The sequence below is a fragment of the Ischnura elegans genome, chromosome 5, assembly GCF_921293095.1.
Source record: "Ischnura elegans chromosome 5, ioIscEleg1.1, whole genome shotgun sequence".
Taxonomy (NCBI): Eukaryota; Metazoa; Arthropoda; class Insecta; order Odonata; family Coenagrionidae; genus Ischnura; species Ischnura elegans.
Window position 1 is genome coordinate 54,388,221 of NC_060250.1, and position 16,924 is coordinate 54,405,144.

At 40.7% G+C, this 16,924-nt stretch overlaps 2 protein-coding genes across 3 annotated transcripts in view; one reads left to right on the top strand and one right to left on the bottom strand.

Annotated features, from left to right (window-relative positions):
- The window catches only part of LOC124158899, a 106,845-nt gene that overhangs the window by 22,577 nt on the left and 67,344 nt on the right, over window positions 1–16,924 (bottom strand). The window contains exons 1-3 of one of the 2 annotated variants that reach the window (XM_046534310.1): window positions 12,669–12,760; window positions 8,825–8,965; window positions 8,646–8,738 (exon numbers count right to left, since the gene is read on the bottom strand). In XM_046534310.1, the coding sequence (XP_046390266.1) occupies window positions 8,646–8,716 (71 nt within the window). In that variant the 5' untranslated portion in view covers window positions 8,717–8,738; window positions 8,825–8,965; window positions 12,669–12,760. Of the gene's footprint in view, window positions 1–8,645; window positions 8,739–8,824; window positions 8,966–12,668; window positions 12,761–16,924 lie in introns of those variants that run through there. The other variant, XM_046534309.1, reaches the window with a different exon arrangement.
- The window catches only part of LOC124158898 (probable G-protein coupled receptor Mth-like 3), a 48,966-nt gene continuing 45,997 nt past the window's right edge, over window positions 13,956–16,924 (top strand). The window contains exon 1 of the mRNA XM_046534307.1: window positions 13,956–14,057. The gene's annotated coding sequence lies outside the window, so the exon portion shown is untranslated. The remainder of the gene's footprint in view (window positions 14,058–16,924) is intronic.

Here is a 16,924-nt window from a genome sequence, read left to right on the forward strand (position 1 = left end):
TCTAAATTCATGCACACAGCCCTCCGTAATTAATGAAAACGTAAAAATTTTTGAAAAAAAGCGTCCATTATTAATTTTCTGTGTCCCATAAATGAGAAAAAGCATCTAAAATATACACTTTCATCTTTTTTTTACCTTCATGCGGACGACACGCACGCCGTTCTCTCCAGCATTCTGCATGCGGGCCATTTAAAGGGTGCACTTACCTGCGGCCCGAAACTACTAGATAATGTTCAAACATATTAGTTAATTAAAAACAAATGATGCGTTCTAAAAATACGCTAAAGCCATTTTATTTATATTAACTTTATCTTTTATTTACTTAACTTAATGCTTGCAACTTATTGTGGAAGATGAATACTTTTACTTTATAAAGTTGACGTACTACGTAATACTTTTCCTTTTTCAAAGTTGAGTTACGAAGTTCATGAAGTTGACAAAACGGCCAATGTTACGGTGCCCGGAGTTATTTATTGCTCCGGCGTGTCTATATTTTTTTGAACTTTTGGTAAAACAAAAAAATCCGAATTTAGAGTAGGTAATATTTTCTTTAAAATGACGTATTATTCATTACTACAGCATGCACTTAAGCCCAGACATAAATTTGCAAAGTGCAGCGGCGCATCATTTTGACGCCGACGGGGCACTTGCGCCGGGCGGCCGATTTCGGAGAAAAGGTCAATTATATATGCACACACGAACATAATTATAAACAGAAACAAAGAGACAGATACATAAACACAGGGCGATGACACAGCGTGGCGTGGAGATGGAATGAAAGTCGGAAACACATGGAAAAATTTCACCTCGACCGGGAATCGAACCACGGACGGACCTTTTGCTTTCCGGACAGATGCTCAGACCACCGAGCTATCCAGGCTACTCAAAGGGTGGGGGCGGATCAGTGTAAGCCGAAGTGGCAAACTGATCTTTGCCTCCCTGACAAAATACCTTGTTCCGGCCCCGACTTACCCTATAGTATCTTACATATTGGATTTGGTTTCATTTGGCATTTCAAGAGAATGCGTGTTTTATTTTCTACGTTTAGGATACACGGATTATAACCTTTTATTGTTATTACAGTATTCTACCGATTAAGGTAGGTTTCCATGGAGTACTAAAGAAGTGGTCTGGGATCCTCCCTTTCCTTCCAGCGCTACCTTTTTCAATTCACTATAAGGTCTCCTCCCTTTCAATCTATCTAATAATCCTATTCTTTTCCTTCCTCTCCCTCGTTTCCCTTACATTCTACCCTCTGACACCATTTTCAACATCCCCTCCCCGCTAAGGATTCGCTCCATCCATACATTCTGTCTCCGCCGTACCTCATCTAAAAGCTAGATTAGGACCTTAGAAAGGAAAAAGTAAGTCTTCTTAAATTTTAGCCGATTAACTGCCGAATATCCCTTGTAATCAATGGGGAACTTGCATGAATTTTTTTTATTTCACAGGCGGACAGAAAATTATTTTCTGAATACAACAAAGAAAACCGCATGTTTATCTGAGTTTTCCTTCGCGAGATATTTAATGATAAATATTACGAATTTTAAAGCGCGGGAAAAACTACCTCACCCCCCAAGCCACTGCCGACGAAGCCTCGATGACGTCAAAGGTGCCTAAACATCACGCGAAGCTATTGTTGTGATTGTTTGTAATAGTTGCCAGCAGTTGTGAAAGCTTCGATTGTTAGACGTGTTGATTATTTTATATTTAAAGATAAATATCCGACGATAGAGGCTTGGAAGCCCTCATATTTTGCATTATTTATAATATTAATATCTGAGTACGGGCATAAAATATAAAACTGGTGCAGTTAAACCAAAAATTATATAATACCTAAATAACATCGTTGTAGGAGTCTGAGCCACGGCCATTGGAAGGGGGATACGTTAATTGTAAGTTGATGTTATCGACGGTATATCATTCATTTAAGTATGCAATTAGAACGATTTTGATGTTTACTGATGTCCGCTTAGCTTTTATATACAATAACTTCATCCGTTTATTCGTAGGTACCGGAGAATTCGTCGTTTAGGACTGTCTGTGCTTGTATTATGGGGTGAATTCCAGTCAATGCAACTTTTGCTCGCTGATTGGAGATCTCTAGGAACATTTTTGTGCCAAAATAGTATTATTTTCAACGTGACGTCTCCCGTTAAACTACTGCTAATAATCACAGTGTCAGTGGTTGAAATGCACAAAGTTTGACAAGGTTGAAAAATATCGGCCAAGAGTTGTCAGTGTTCCATCGTGATTGAATTGTAAAAAGTGCTATTACGCTATCGATAAATGTCTAACAGTAGTGTAAAAGTTGTCAGTGGCGTGCTAATCTCCGTTGTCACAGTAGATATGACATTTCACGATCACGCTATTGAAATAAAAACTGTGTGTGAAGTTTGTTATTCCATTATTTCAACGAATAGTAGTGAGAAATGTCACCTGTGTCACTTGTGTGGGCTAATTTAAGGGTGAATCAGTGAATAAATAGTTGTATTCATCATAACGAGTTCTGTTATTGTAAGTTGTATGTGATGAATATAAGAATGTGTCAGTGACATCCAGTTTTTGATAAGAGTATTTGCCTATTTCCCGCTATATTTTTATGGTATATGCTAGTATATTGTTTATGGATTTACCTATATTATTGAAATAGGTTGTAGCTTGTGTGTGTGTTGGCAGCGGAACCGATCGCGATATCACATGTGGATTGTGTGCAGACTGTTTTGCTGTGAATTCGTACCGTAGGACGGATAGGACTACCTTCTCCGCTAATCGGGCGTTGCCAAATTCAACAGCACAGCTTACGATCGTTATCCTCCAGTATTACAAGTTTCTTTTACAACTCGATTTGCCGCCAACGTATAGCAATAATTTGTCTTAGCAAATTCCATGAGGGTCATGGCATCAATTTTTGGTGTCCTAAAAAAAGGCTGGTGTCCTAACATCCCATGCCACACGCCTTAAAGGCGGCTTGCGGGGTATTATGTAGACGTAGATGAATTTCAGGTGTACTATTCGAACGAGTGGCAACGTTATCATCCATTTTTCTGATAACTAAAACACACGAAGTGAAACGCTTGTACTTCATCATCCCGATGCCGCGTTATTAATATCCCAAGTAATAATCTAGGCACAATAGCAATAGGAAAACTTGCCCAAGAATAACAGAACAAAATAAAGTGATGATGAGCGGCTAAATACTCCCTCAAAACAAATTTTACACCAAGCGCTTAGCGTATTTTCCAACTCCCTGCGGTTGTTTAGGCACCTATGACGTCACGCCTGGCCTCGGCAACGCTCGGGTGTCTTCGCGCAGTGGTCGGCTCAGAGAAATTTTTCTCGATTTTAAATGCAATTTTTTTATTTCTTTTGATGTTGAATGGAGAAACTGAAGGTATTTTTGCGAGCTAATGTATCCATTTGACCTATTCAAAATAGTTTTTAGAGCAATCTACGACCCATGCAAGTTCCTCATTGAAAATTTTTCTTTCAAACGAGTACCAAAATTTCAAGATCCTAGCATGGGCGTACCCAGGATCAAAAATTTCACAGCAGTAAGGGCATCAGGAAGATAATTATGCTTGCAAAGAAGGCGTTCATGTACAGGAAGGAGCTTTTTAAAAGGCTGCTATGCAAGAATATAACGAAAAAGATAGAGAAGACTCTGCTCTGGAGGGTAGCGCTTTCATCATCACTGGTCAACAATCCTAGGATTGGTTTTACGCAGCTCTCCACTCTATTCTCCTATCAGCTAATCTTTTCACACCTACGTAATTCTTCTCTTTCACATCTCTCTTTACTTGTTCCATATATTTTGTTCGAGGTCTTCCTTTTCCATTCTTGCCTTCCACTTGTCCTTCGACGATTGTCTTCATCAGGCCATCATGTCTCAAGATGTGGCCTATAAGGTTGTCCCGTCTTCTTATTAAGGTTTTCATGAGGCTTCTCTTCTCTTCTACCCTTCTTAGGACTTTCTCGTTACTAACTCGGTCGATCCATTTGATTTTCGTCATTCTTCTGTAGCACCACATTTCAAAGGCCTCTATCCTTGCTTTCTCCGCTGCGGTCATTGTCCATGCCTCACTTCCGTATAGGAGCATACTCTAGATATAGGTTCTTATAAATTGTTTCTTTACTTCCATATTTAAGTTTCCCGCTGTAAGCAGGTCTCTCTTTTGGTGGAATGCTCTCTTCGCCTGGGCTATTCTGCTGATAATTCCTTTCTTGCTTCTCCCGTCACTAGTTATCTTGCTTCCCAAATAACAGAATTCATCCACCTCTATCACTTTTTGCTTCCCTATTTTAATGTTAGTCTTGACTTCTTCTCTTCTGCATACTAAGATCTTGGTTTTCTTCGTGCTTATTTTCAGTTGATATCTACCCATTACCCTACCCATATTTACCAGAATATTTTTCAAATCCGTCTCTCTTTCTGCTATAACGGCTATGTCATCGGAAAATCTTAGCATGCTAAATTTTTCTCCATGGATATTCACTCCCAATGCCTTTGATTTCATTAATGGCTTTCTCAATGTAAACGTTGAAAATTACGGTTGACAATGTACAGCCTTGTCGCACTCCTTTCTTAATTCTTGCTTCTACACAGCTGGGCCCTGATTTTATCACGGCTACTTGGTTTTTGTACAAACTGTGGATGATTCTTCTGTCATTATAAAGAACCCCAATTTCTTTTAGGATTCCAAGCATTGTGCTCCAATCCACGTTGTCAAATGCTTTCTCTAGGTCCACAAACGCAACGAACGTTGGCTTGTTCTTTTCCATTCTATTCTCTATGAGCAGTCTTAGGGCCAATATTGCTTCTCTTGTGCCTTTATTTTCTCTGAATCCAAATTGGTCCTCATCCAAGTACTCTTCTGCTTTTCGTTCTATTCTTCTATAGATGATCCTTGTCAGTATCTTCGACGCATATGTAGTAAGACTTATGGTCCTAAAATCTTCGCAGTTCTCCGCTCTTTTCTTCTTAGGAATAGGGATTATAATGTTCCCCTCGAAGTCCTTTAGTATCTCACCTGTCGAATACATTTCACTAATGATTTTGTACAGCTGGTTCAACGTCTTCTCTCCTGAATTTTTTATTAGTTCTGCAGGAATGTCATCAATGCCAGACGCTTTATTTATCCTGAGGTCTCTTACAGCTGCATCAAATTCCGATCTTAAAATTGGGGCTCCCATGTCATAGGCATCTACTTCCCTCTCGTTTTCGATAGCATTCGTTTTGAGGCGACTTCCTTTGTACAAATCTTCCAGATATTCCTTCCATCTCTTCCCTTTTTCTTCGTTTTCAGTCATTAGTTCTCCGTTTTTGTCCCTAAGGGTATTACATCTTACGCCCCTTTCCTTAAAGTGGTTCCTCACTATCCTATAAGCGGCCTCCACTTTTCCATGTTTAAGATTTTTTCGCACGTCTTCACAAATACTTCTCATCCACGTTTCTCTAACCTTCCGCGCTTTACGACATATTTCGTTCCTTATTCTCTTGTAACGATTCTGTCCTTCCTCTGTTTTCGCAGCCTTGTATTTTCTTCTTTCTTCAATGAGATCTAATACTTCCTGCGTGATCCATGGCTTTTTCATAACGACTCCTCTTTTACCAAGAACTTCCTCAGCGTCTGCCTGCAGACCACTTCTGATGGTTTTCCAACTCTCTTCCATTGGTTTGTTGGTCGTATCCTCTCCCATTTTATTTTCTACAGCCTCTTTAAAAGCCAGCTGATGCTGAGCCTCCCTCAATTTTTCAACCTGCCGTTTGTTTTTCACGGCCTTCTTCAACCTTTTAAATTTAAGGTGGCATTTCATCATAACTAAATTATGGTCACTATCGATATCTGCCCCTGGATAACTTTTGCAGTCCTTGACCTGGTTCCTGAATCTTTGTTTCACTAGAATGTAGTCGATTTGGAATCTTCTAAGGTCTCCTGGCATCTTCCACGTGCATCTTCTCCGCAGGGGATTTTTGAATAAAGTGTTGGCAACCACTAGCCTGTGCTCCGTGCAGAATTCAAGTAGCCTTTCTCCTCTTCCATTTCGGTTACCTAACCCATATTTCCCAATTAATATTCCGTCTTGACCTTCGCCGACGACGGCGTTCCAGTCACCTAAAATAATAAGATTTTCTTCCCCTCTTACCTGCTTGATAACTTCCGCTATATCTTGGTAGACATCTTCTACTTCTTCATCTTCATAATCTGACGTAGGCATGTAAATCTGTACCACTACAGTAGCTACGGGTTTAGTATCTATCTTCACCATTACTAACCTTTCATTAAACTGCAGGTAGCTTTTAACACGCATCCCGGCGCTCTTTCTGAGCATTATGCCTACTCCAGCATTACCATTTAGCGATCCTGTGTGTATCATTCTATAGCTTCCACTCCAAAAGTCTCCTTCCTGGGGCCACTTCATTTCGCCGATGCCTAATACGTCGAGTTTCATTCTTCGCATCTCCACCTTCAAGTTCTCTAGCTTACCGCAGGTACGAAGTGATCTGACGTTCCATGTTCCTATCTGTAACATTCTATTACCTTTGACTGATGTACCCTATCGAGTAGTCCCCGCCCGGAGATCCGAATGGGGGACTAATTTACCTCCGGAATATTTTACCCGAGAGAATTCTATCATGTTATTATATAAATTGAGTGGAGTAGCTACGACTCCTCGGGATGATAATGTGGTGGTTTCCCCTTGCCTTCCACATCGCAGAACTACAGCCATTAAAGTAAATGTTACCACGCCCGTAGTGGAATGTGTGTCGCTGTACCGACCAGTATGGTCTCCACCTTCGCACATGTGAAGTAGAGCTGCTGCCCTCTCCCCCGGGTGATGAGAGGAATAATTGTTGGCGGCCCCTAGTCGCCAAGTCTTCACGGTATCTTCACAGGTTTTGGTATCATTTAAATGGCCTACCTTACCTAAGGGTAGCCCAATACCCCCTCAGAACACCGCCGCTTTTTGTTCACGACTGCTTATTCCACGAGAGAACTCGCTTATCTCGCAGCTAACCTCTATATCTAAAGGTCGACTCACCATCCGCAACCCAGTGGACGCACTCGGTGGTTTAAGCTCAGCCGCGAGGGTAGCGCTTTATGGAGCGGAAACATAGACACTTAAGGAGGAGGACGAGAAAAACCAGAGGAAAGAAAATGACACAGCACCAAGGACATCAGGAATATAATTATGCTTGCAAACAAGGCGTTCATGAACAGGAAGGATCTTATTAAAAGGTTGCTATGCAAGAATATAACGAAAAAGATAGAGAAGTGTCTGATCTGGAGGGTAGCGCTTCGTGAAGTGGAAACATGGACACTTTGGAAGGAGGGCGAGAAAAACCAGAGGAAAGAAAATGGCACAGTAGTAAGGGCATCAGGAAGATAATTATGCTCGCAAAGAGGGCGTTCATGTACATGATTATTAGCTTATTACATGTAGCTTATTAAATGTTGCTATGTAAGAATTAAACGAAAAGGATAGAGAAGTGTCTGATCTGGAGGGTAGCGCTTTATGGAGCGGAAACATGGACACTTGGTAAGGAGGACGAGAGAAGATGGGAGGCTTTCGAGATGTGGGTAAGGCGCGGAACTGGGAAGGTGAAGTGGAAGGAGGGAAAGAGGAACGATGAAGTGCTGCGCATGGTGAGCGAGGAAAGGAAACTATGTATCGATGGTCAAGTTCTAAAAACACGTATCTAAAAATTTGGCCGCTCACACACAGGTATCTTAAACAAAGTGTGATGACATTAAAATATAAAATTCAAGCAAAAAAACAACTCTCTTTGGCAAGTGTGTGATTCCTTTTCCGTTTTATGAATTTTTGGTCTTTAATTTTTGCGTATAATTAGAAAAAATTAATCGTATTTTTGCTCTCCTGGAAAGTTTCTATTTTTGAGATACGTGTTGTTAGAACTTAGCCATCGATATGTCTATATGGGGTCCTTGGGAGACAGAGGGTTTGGATGGAGCAACTAATGAGCGGAAAGGGGATGATAAAACCGTGTTGGGAGGGAGGAATTAGGAAGAGGAGCTGGAAAAAAGAAAGGATGTCAGCTGGTCCTTCTGCTATGCGTTTCCATACGGCTGCAACGGATTGCAGCCATAGTTTGGCCTCGAGTTTTCCCTGTTGCCGGATGCGTTGGATACATCACGATCTCCGGCAGGCAAAGATTTAGAAGTCATGAGTCGTCCAGACCAACCGGCAACAGAGCAAACTCGTGGCCAATCGGAGCGTTTGGCTCAGTATCTGTAGATAGTCTAAAAATTGTGCGTTTTCGGCTTGAACATCTGAAGTAACTTCTGACTCCTACTAGCATCAGCTATCCAGGGTTAAAATATCGTGACACAATTTTTCTCCAACCTGTATATAGCGGACCAATACTGACATCGGTAGCGTCAGCCCTGAAGATGTTGGGAAAGTCTCCCAACGAAACGTCGGCCTACAACACGCAGATCCTAACCCGATTTAAAACCCGAAAAGAGTTCATTCCCGTCTCTCACTGGGAAAAACTCTGATTCTTCGTCACTGTGAAGAAGCTTACTGAAGAAGCCGTACCATGTACTTCCATTACGATAAAACATACTTGAGGCTTTCTCCACAAATTTCAGAGGAGATAATTTTTCTATGATGTTCCTTACCCTCTGACCAGTCTCCTTCCAGTCGCCGGCCACATGTAATATTGCCTGTAGATCGTGAGGAAGTCGTCCATTGCGGAGGTCAGTCGGTATCACCTATGATGAAAGAAGTTGGCTTTAGGGCCAGTGCGATGGTAGAAATAATATGGGAGCAGAGGTTTCCGAACAGAACTCATACGAACGTTATGATTCCTTTCACTGCTTGAGGTAGGGCTCAAGTCACCGCAGAAGACATTGAAATCTAGTATCCATATTTTATTTTTAGTTTCATCGAATCGGGGGGAGGACCTTTTCGACCAACTATTGTGGACTCTCGTTGTCACCTGTAATTTGTAAAATGGGAATCGAGTTTTAAACTTATCTGCAATAGATGGTTTACGAAGATAAAATACGTAATAATTAATTTATCTCCATGGGGCTGGTACAGTTGTGTGAAGTCGCACCCAAAGGCCTGTTCACACGGTACAATAACACGCACAAGTTAATGCGTGAATGCATTTACGATTTTGGCGGACTGGAACGGAACATATACGAATGCATGAACCAAATTAGAACAGGTTCTATTTTCTGTCCATGCGTTGGTACAAGTTGTATGGTCACGCAGCGCAATTTCGTGTTAATTCACGCGTTCATGCATTTAGAATTTAACTCGTACGCGTTAATGGACGTATAACCGACCAAAGGGGAACACAATTCAAAACAGATTTTTTCAAAATTTCTCTCTTAAGTCATTGAAAATCAGTAGTCGTAAGGGCGGATTCCAGCCCACCCAATAAAAACTTGATTTATGCTGCAAATTCACTCGCTCTTTAATATGTTTTCAAAAATATCCACAGGGCGGCGATATGCGTAGTGCGATCCATTTATGACAATTTCTTGCAGTGGTGTGTTTACACTCGCGAGAAATATCATTGAAAAGTTATGAATTCGATTAATTACACCATCCCGTATATGGGAATTAATATCTCTAATTATATCTCACTTTCCAGTGATATTTCGGATCGCTCAGTCGTTGTCGCGCTGCGAGAAGCGACGTTGGTAAAGCCGATAAAATCTGCGTTGAGTGACAGCACACCCCCACCTCCGCAGAAGACATCAACATTCAACAGTTCCGTCTCACTCTTAGAGAGTGGTGGGTCACCCGACCGAAATGTCTGAAAAACATTTTGTAAGCGCCCCTTTTTCTGTATTTACCACAGAAATTTTCACGGGGGGAATGATGCCTCAGTAGCTTAATAGGATAAACGAATCGAATTAGACACGGGGGATCCGAGCTCGAATCCCGGACAAGGCGAATAATTTTTCTCTGTGGAATTTTCGAACATTTCTCAAAGTTCTCAGGAGACGTTGTACCATTGTAATATTTTACATAAACACCCCAGGGTAAGGGATTTGGGTACGGAACGGTATATAAGGGTTTGGGAAAGACTGGCAAGGGAGGCCATTGAAATTCGTCTCAACACCATCATGAACCGTGACACTGGCTACACTCTGAGCGCCTCGTTCAAACCAGTGCTGAGGAGCATTCTTGAGGAACGAGAAAAAAGGCGGGAAGCTGTCGACCAATCACACAACACCTGCCCCGGTTGATACCGCCGTCATCCATATATAAGGAGGACGATTTTCAAGTTCATCAGCGACCACCTTCACCTATTCCTGCCCGACGTCAAACTGCCTCCGTCGTCATCCATTTTACCAGTGATCCCCGCCCCCGCGACGATGACCATCATACCAGGGCTCCCTCTGTGACCCAAGAAACGGAGGCAAAAGAAGCAGAAGACCAAACCGCCGAACCCCCATCCCTACGAGGACGATACCGTCCTACAGCCCCCACTCCCCCCCGTGATCCCCCAGTGATACCAGTGCGACCAAACCAGTGACAGAGTAGAGACAATCTACCTCTCTATTTATTTATTTATTTATTAAATATTTATTATTATTTATTTGGACATCCAGTGAAATCAGACCAAAGACTATTTGTTAAACATGTATATATTCTATTATTGTTATCATATTGGCGTATTTTATCCTTGGCACGTTAATGATTCATAGTTTTTTTGTACCGTGGTGGCCTGACGGCGGTTTTACGGGTTTCCCGCCGTCCTTAGGGCAAATGCCGGGCCGATACCACTCCCGTACCAGTGTTCAACCCCAGTAGTGCTGAAGAGGCGTGAGCCTAAACAGCTCCACGAGATATTGTTGTATATATTATTACTGTTATTGTTATTGTTCATATTTTATGTATGTTGTCTCGTGGAATAAACTTTGTTGAACTGAACTGAACAAGACTCGACATGCTCAGAAGACGATGGACAACTCGCCCATCGAAACGTCGGCCGAGATGGAGTCGGAGAACCTGACCCGGTGGAAATCCCGTGTAACCTTCCACAACCCCAGGGTAGTCTAGATATGTTTTCGTCTGGCAATTAATTTAAGTTTTCCCAATGTTTTCAAGCTGGCCTTGAATCTCAATCTTCCGCGCCCTCTGAATACTCCCTTAATTCATGATCGTCACCCTTTCTCTGCATCCATGTCGTAGTAGATCTTCCCCGTACATTTCTCCGTTCCGCCCACTTCACCATTTTAATTCCATTTCCTAATCCACGCCAGAGGCGGTCGGAAACATATTGGCTCCCTGGGCTGATGAACACCCCTGGAGCGCGTCCCCCTACGAAGAATTTCTTCCTCATCAATTCTTGGAGGACATTCAGCCCCGAAAGTTTCTCTTTCCGCGTGACTCCATGAGAGGTCCATGCTCCTGATCGTTTGTGATCAATACAAGTTCCTATTACAATTGATTTGTGCCTGCTGGTTCCCAATGTCGCTTATGATCCTATCCATCTTTCATCATCTAGTTTCAGTCGTTCCAATTGAGTCATTTGGGCGAACGTTTGTGATTGAGATGCCTTAAGTTTTCTGCAGTGGTCTTATTTTCTTCTTGTTTTCGCCAAAGTCCCTTAAAAAGGTCATGTATGCTGGCGACTTAATTGATCCCTTGTCACTTGAATTTTTGCCACTACAAATATAACCTGAGTAAAATTTTAAAGATAAACGCAATGAGAATAGGAGATAATTCGGCAATTCGATAATTTTACGTGCATTCCTTATTAGCTTCGCGGTGTCTCCATCTGAAACGATATAACTAACGAAATACTTCGTCGAGACGGCCGTGGCATGATATATTAATAAATGTTGCTAGTATACGTTGATTTATATCGATGAAGTAACTTGAGTTACTTACGATACTTTGAAGAGCATTTTAAAATCGACTGTATATTTTAGGTTTGGAAATAGAATAGCAAATGAGTCGGCACAAACTAACGGAAAATGAAAATATTTGCTTTGAAAACATTTCCCTAAGTATTCGTATCCTATACTGTTTATATTAATTTTTTCGTAAAGATTTCATAAAATTTCATGATGACTTTATTCAAAACCATTGATGATTAACCAGAGGGAGGAAAAGAAGAAAATACCTCTGCCTCAATCCAGGATATGAAGTTTCTTTTTATGAAGGCAATGATTCAAAACTTTAAAACCGAATATCACTTATGTATAACTCAACAGATTTATAACAGGTCTCAAAATAAGCAACCAGGATAAAATATTAACTTGTCCAGCCAGCAGTTCTAAAATACTAATTTGCTGCTTATGTGAGTTTACTAATTTCAAAATTAACTGTGTTCAAAATCTGGGCATTCATATCCTTCTGAGTACACTAGATGATTATTTACTTCTCATTTCCTGTTGCCGTATAATACAAATTTTACTCGAAGTATGGAATACATTTGAATCGTAAGTCAAAGTAAATATGAGTGCAACAAAATCAAATCAATTTTTATACGTAAATCTGAAAGAATATTTTCCTGTAAAAATGTTCCGAAATAGAAGTTAAAACGAACATACCTATCAAAAGAAGATAAGGGAGACTGCGAAAAGATTATTAGAGTCATAATGTTTTTCTGTTAGAGAAATCCGTACTCAAGTCATCCTTTAGATCAGTATAATTATAAAAAGCTTACTAACCTTATAAAACAGCCAAAGCCATCAAACTGCAGTGCGGTACTAATTACTTGTTAATTTTCATTTTGGACTAAATAATTTCCCTCCAATCTCTCGCGAAAGATCTTCAATTTTTATTTACAAAATAAATAAACAATGATGATGACGTCGCACCCTGGTAGCACTACGATACCCCCCCGGGCGGTGATGACATCGACATTATCTTCGGTTCCTTCAGTAATCTGCTATCGGGATTCATATCTTTACCTCCACTTTTTGGGGAAAGTATGGTTGGGGAAGCTTGGGAGTGCTCGGTACTTTGTCGATCTAGGACTTCATATCAAAATCCCTTCGTTTAAAGACAACCACACAATATTACACACAAATTTGAAAATGAAAGTACTTGATGCATCGGCTGATGGTATTTGTGTAGGAATATACCGCAGTTTGGTCCCCGAACATTCAATACAAACTGAAAGGCCTATGAAAAATTCTTAGTTGGTTATCAAGGTGACTTTAAGGACCTACGAGAACTGGCTTACAAAATAGACGGATGTTTGGTGTCATTATGTAGTTATGAGTTAGTCATACTTTAGGGCCAGATTATACTGTTGATAAATCACTCTCCATAGGAGTGGATGGAGAAAAAAATAACTTATGGGCCTCTATGGAACAACTCGAACAAGTTTATGTGAGAAGTAGCTAAAGCCATTCCATTAATAATTTTTTTGGCTTCGTAATTGGTTACAAATTATGAAAAGAAATTGTGACTCAGTCCCGTAATTTTATTTTACGAATTAACCCAAACTTGCTTATCATTCAATGGATTTCGGTTAGTGGAGCTGTTTTTGAGCATAATTAATATAATTTGAGCATAATAATAGCTTTTTTCAGTCCAGAAAAATTTTCAGTTAGATATTTTTTCTCTTAATATCCTTCATCTTTAAAACTCTGGATTTTTTAAGCATCCATATGATTCCAGTCCCTCACCCACACTCGAGTATCTCATCGTTTTAGCGCCAGATCCTTATCTTCTGAGAAATCGTTTGCCACGCCAGTGAAAGGAGTAACAAAACCATTTACCAACCAACCCCCGTGGAACTGGCCGCTTCTTCCCGCAGCGGTCACGCATCGTGCGCTTTTTATAAACATATTTCCTCTTCGCCCGGTTCAAAAAAAAACAGAAAGGAGAAAAAAATGTCAACACTAGGGTAGGGCTTTGTAGTCGGTCCTGCTGGCCGCACCGCAGCGCTACTCTCGCCCGAGCGGGCAGCGGACGCGACTCTTTGTGAGACCGGTCTGGCACACCTCTGGGTTTGTGGTCGCTGCTCGGTTGGGATACCTTACGCCAGGCCAGGACAAGGTGTAGCTCGTCGTTGCAAACTCGGAAGAGCATCTTCTCAAGTTTGAAAGGTCAGAATTTTTAAATAATTCCTCCTCCTTTTGTATTTGCGCTCTCGTTCAACAAACCCTTTCTGGTGTCTGACGATCTATTATGGTTCCCGAAGGCTTCGAATCCTTCTTTAAGTTTTTTATTTTGTTCTATTAGATTTACATCGTGATCATCAAGTAGCCTCATCTTGCCCGCTAGACTGGACATATTTTGTCTCTCTTGCTGAACTAACCCTTGTTTAACACATAAGCTGTTTATACTTGTATTCCTGGATATAAACAATTACTACTTGTATTTTATAAGTAATTGTTTTATGTCCAGGAATACTTATAATGGAATACCACAAAGTAAAGCGAGAGTCAGTGAATTTTGTTTATACTTGCTTAACACATATTTAGGGATTTGGTCGAAGAGGGTACATTTTTTAGTCTCAACCTCGCCCGAATAAAGACATCTGTTTTTATTATTACGCTATCACCAGTGGCGGCTTGCCCATAAGGACTCTCGGACGCCGCCCCTCCCAAATATTTGAAAAAGTAAAAAAAATAAATATCCATTAATTTATAATTAAACATCTAATTAATCAAAGTGTTTTTTCAGTCCCATACATCGAAAGTATTGGAAAAACACGAAAAGAAATGGCGCGAGAAGTTCGTATTTGTAGCCGTGGGGCGCTGGCCAGAACGTCCCAATCCATCCCCATGCAGTTATATGGAGAGTGGTAGTGGTGGGGGCCGCTGGTGCTATGACGCGTCTAACGTTGTGTCTTATGGAGGTCTTGGGACGTCGTCCGAGAATGCGCAGAGCGACGTGTGAGTTGATATCGCTGCGCAGGCCGGCGGGCGTATAAACTGGCGTCTACTTGGTGCTGCCACAGAAAAGGGACGTACGGAATCAGAATGGTCACTGTACTGGGTGTAGTTATACGATTTTAATTTTTAATTACTGATAAGTATTGATACAGAAAATAAATTATCTCATTATACTTGCGTTTTTGGGTGTTTGAATTCCGGAACACATAAAATCCAACCAGTTAAAGGCCGTATTGACGTAGGAAAACTATTCTCGAGTATTTGCCACAGTTCTGTTATGATTACGAATTTCAAGAACCTTGGGGAAACTAATGTTATAATGTTTAGGCCTGAACAATGTATTCATATCTTCCCGATGATTAGAAATGCGGTACCTATTTTTCAGATAAATTTATCAAAAGACCTGCAGTATTAGGAAAAATCAGTTAACATTCCCCACTGATTTATAATTTAAGAAATAGGTGCGTGCGTGATAGGGTGAAGGATTAAACATGATTTAACCCGTAAAACGTGACTTTAAATAGAGTCATTCAATGAATGTCAAGAAGTTTCGCGTACAATGCACCTTTTGTGTGTAGGTTCATCATTTTTCTAGCCGTCCTTGTTGTATTAGTTCATGTTCACCTAATTCCTCAGTGGCAGAGCGGTAGCTGTCTGACGGAAAATGTCCACTTGGGTCTGATTTAAGTGGCTTCGAAGAGTTCATATCAGTGCGGAGATCCTTACAGCTCTTATTTGTGGTTCAGAGCCGTCTTCTTTTACGATCTAGAATTTATTTTCTATTATATCATGGCAATGATTTCGAAGACATGGTTATTCCAAGTGCGACCCGTTGGCGTTTCGTGTGTTTGCCACATATGAATCTTAGACTCAAGGAGATGGTGCGTGACGTCTTTTGTTTGCTTGAGTGCCTTTGCTGACCTTAAATTCGTCCCTCAGCTGAATCATCATTTGTGGACCACGACTTCTATCTCCCTTGAGTCTTCCTTATAGTAACGCAAGACTCTCCTTAAGAACGGAGTGAAATGAGTTCAGACATCATTTTTGAGGAGTTAACTGTGCTTAATTGCCGATTAAGAAGTTTCTTAGTGCTAAGTGTACATTCAAGAAGACAATTTTGAATTAATCAACAGTGCTCGTTTTTGTTTTAGGGAAATATAGGGAAAAATTGTCCCCAAATCTGTGTCCTGGCACCTTGTTCTTTTTGGTCGTATTTTTCGTCGGCTCATTTTGTGTCGTCCCTTGTTTATTTATAGACTAGCGCCCTTGCTATGTGTTCAATCGGAAAGAAATGGTTGTCCGGCGCTGATTTCAACGAACGTGTAATTGATCACTTTGCTGGACAAAAGGAAAGAAGGATGGACTTGTGCAATATAACTAAAGGCATGTGAGTATTTCAGATTTTGTTAAAAATGTGTGAGAAATATTTAATTATTGATTTTAAATCATACTGTATTCAAGAAGCAACGCGAACACCGCAATCAAAGTTTACATCTACAATAGCAAAGCGCGCGCATTCTAGTAGTGTTTGTTGCCTAGTGGAAGTCAGTGACACTCCCCTCCCTCCTCAGGTGTTACAAGTGTCATTGCTACCTAAATCTTTGCAAATGTCGAATAGATTTGACAAATAACGCATTATGATTGCAAAACGAACAACATAAGTGTATTGCGGGCATATCCGCACGAAGAATGTAGGCGCTAAAACCTAAAGTTACGTATTTTCGTTTGTATTTGCAAAATATCGCAGCAATTATATTTTTATTCTTCAAGATCATTGATCAGTATAATCGAGAGTCCGGACTAAGCGGATCCGCATGAACGAGAGTCTACCGCATTTAGTATTTATTAATCAAGCTTTATTAGGAAAACTAGGTATTTTTGTTGAAAAAAACGGAACATATGGCATTACTAAATTTTATTCCTAGATTGCCGTAAAAACTTAATAAAATACACGAAATATTAAAAAAGTGGAGTGGTGCCCGGTGGAGTGCGCCCCCCCAGGCATTTGACTCACGAGCCGCCACTGGCTATCACAATGAAATTTTCAGCAAATGTGTCCAGTGAACCCTTTTCAA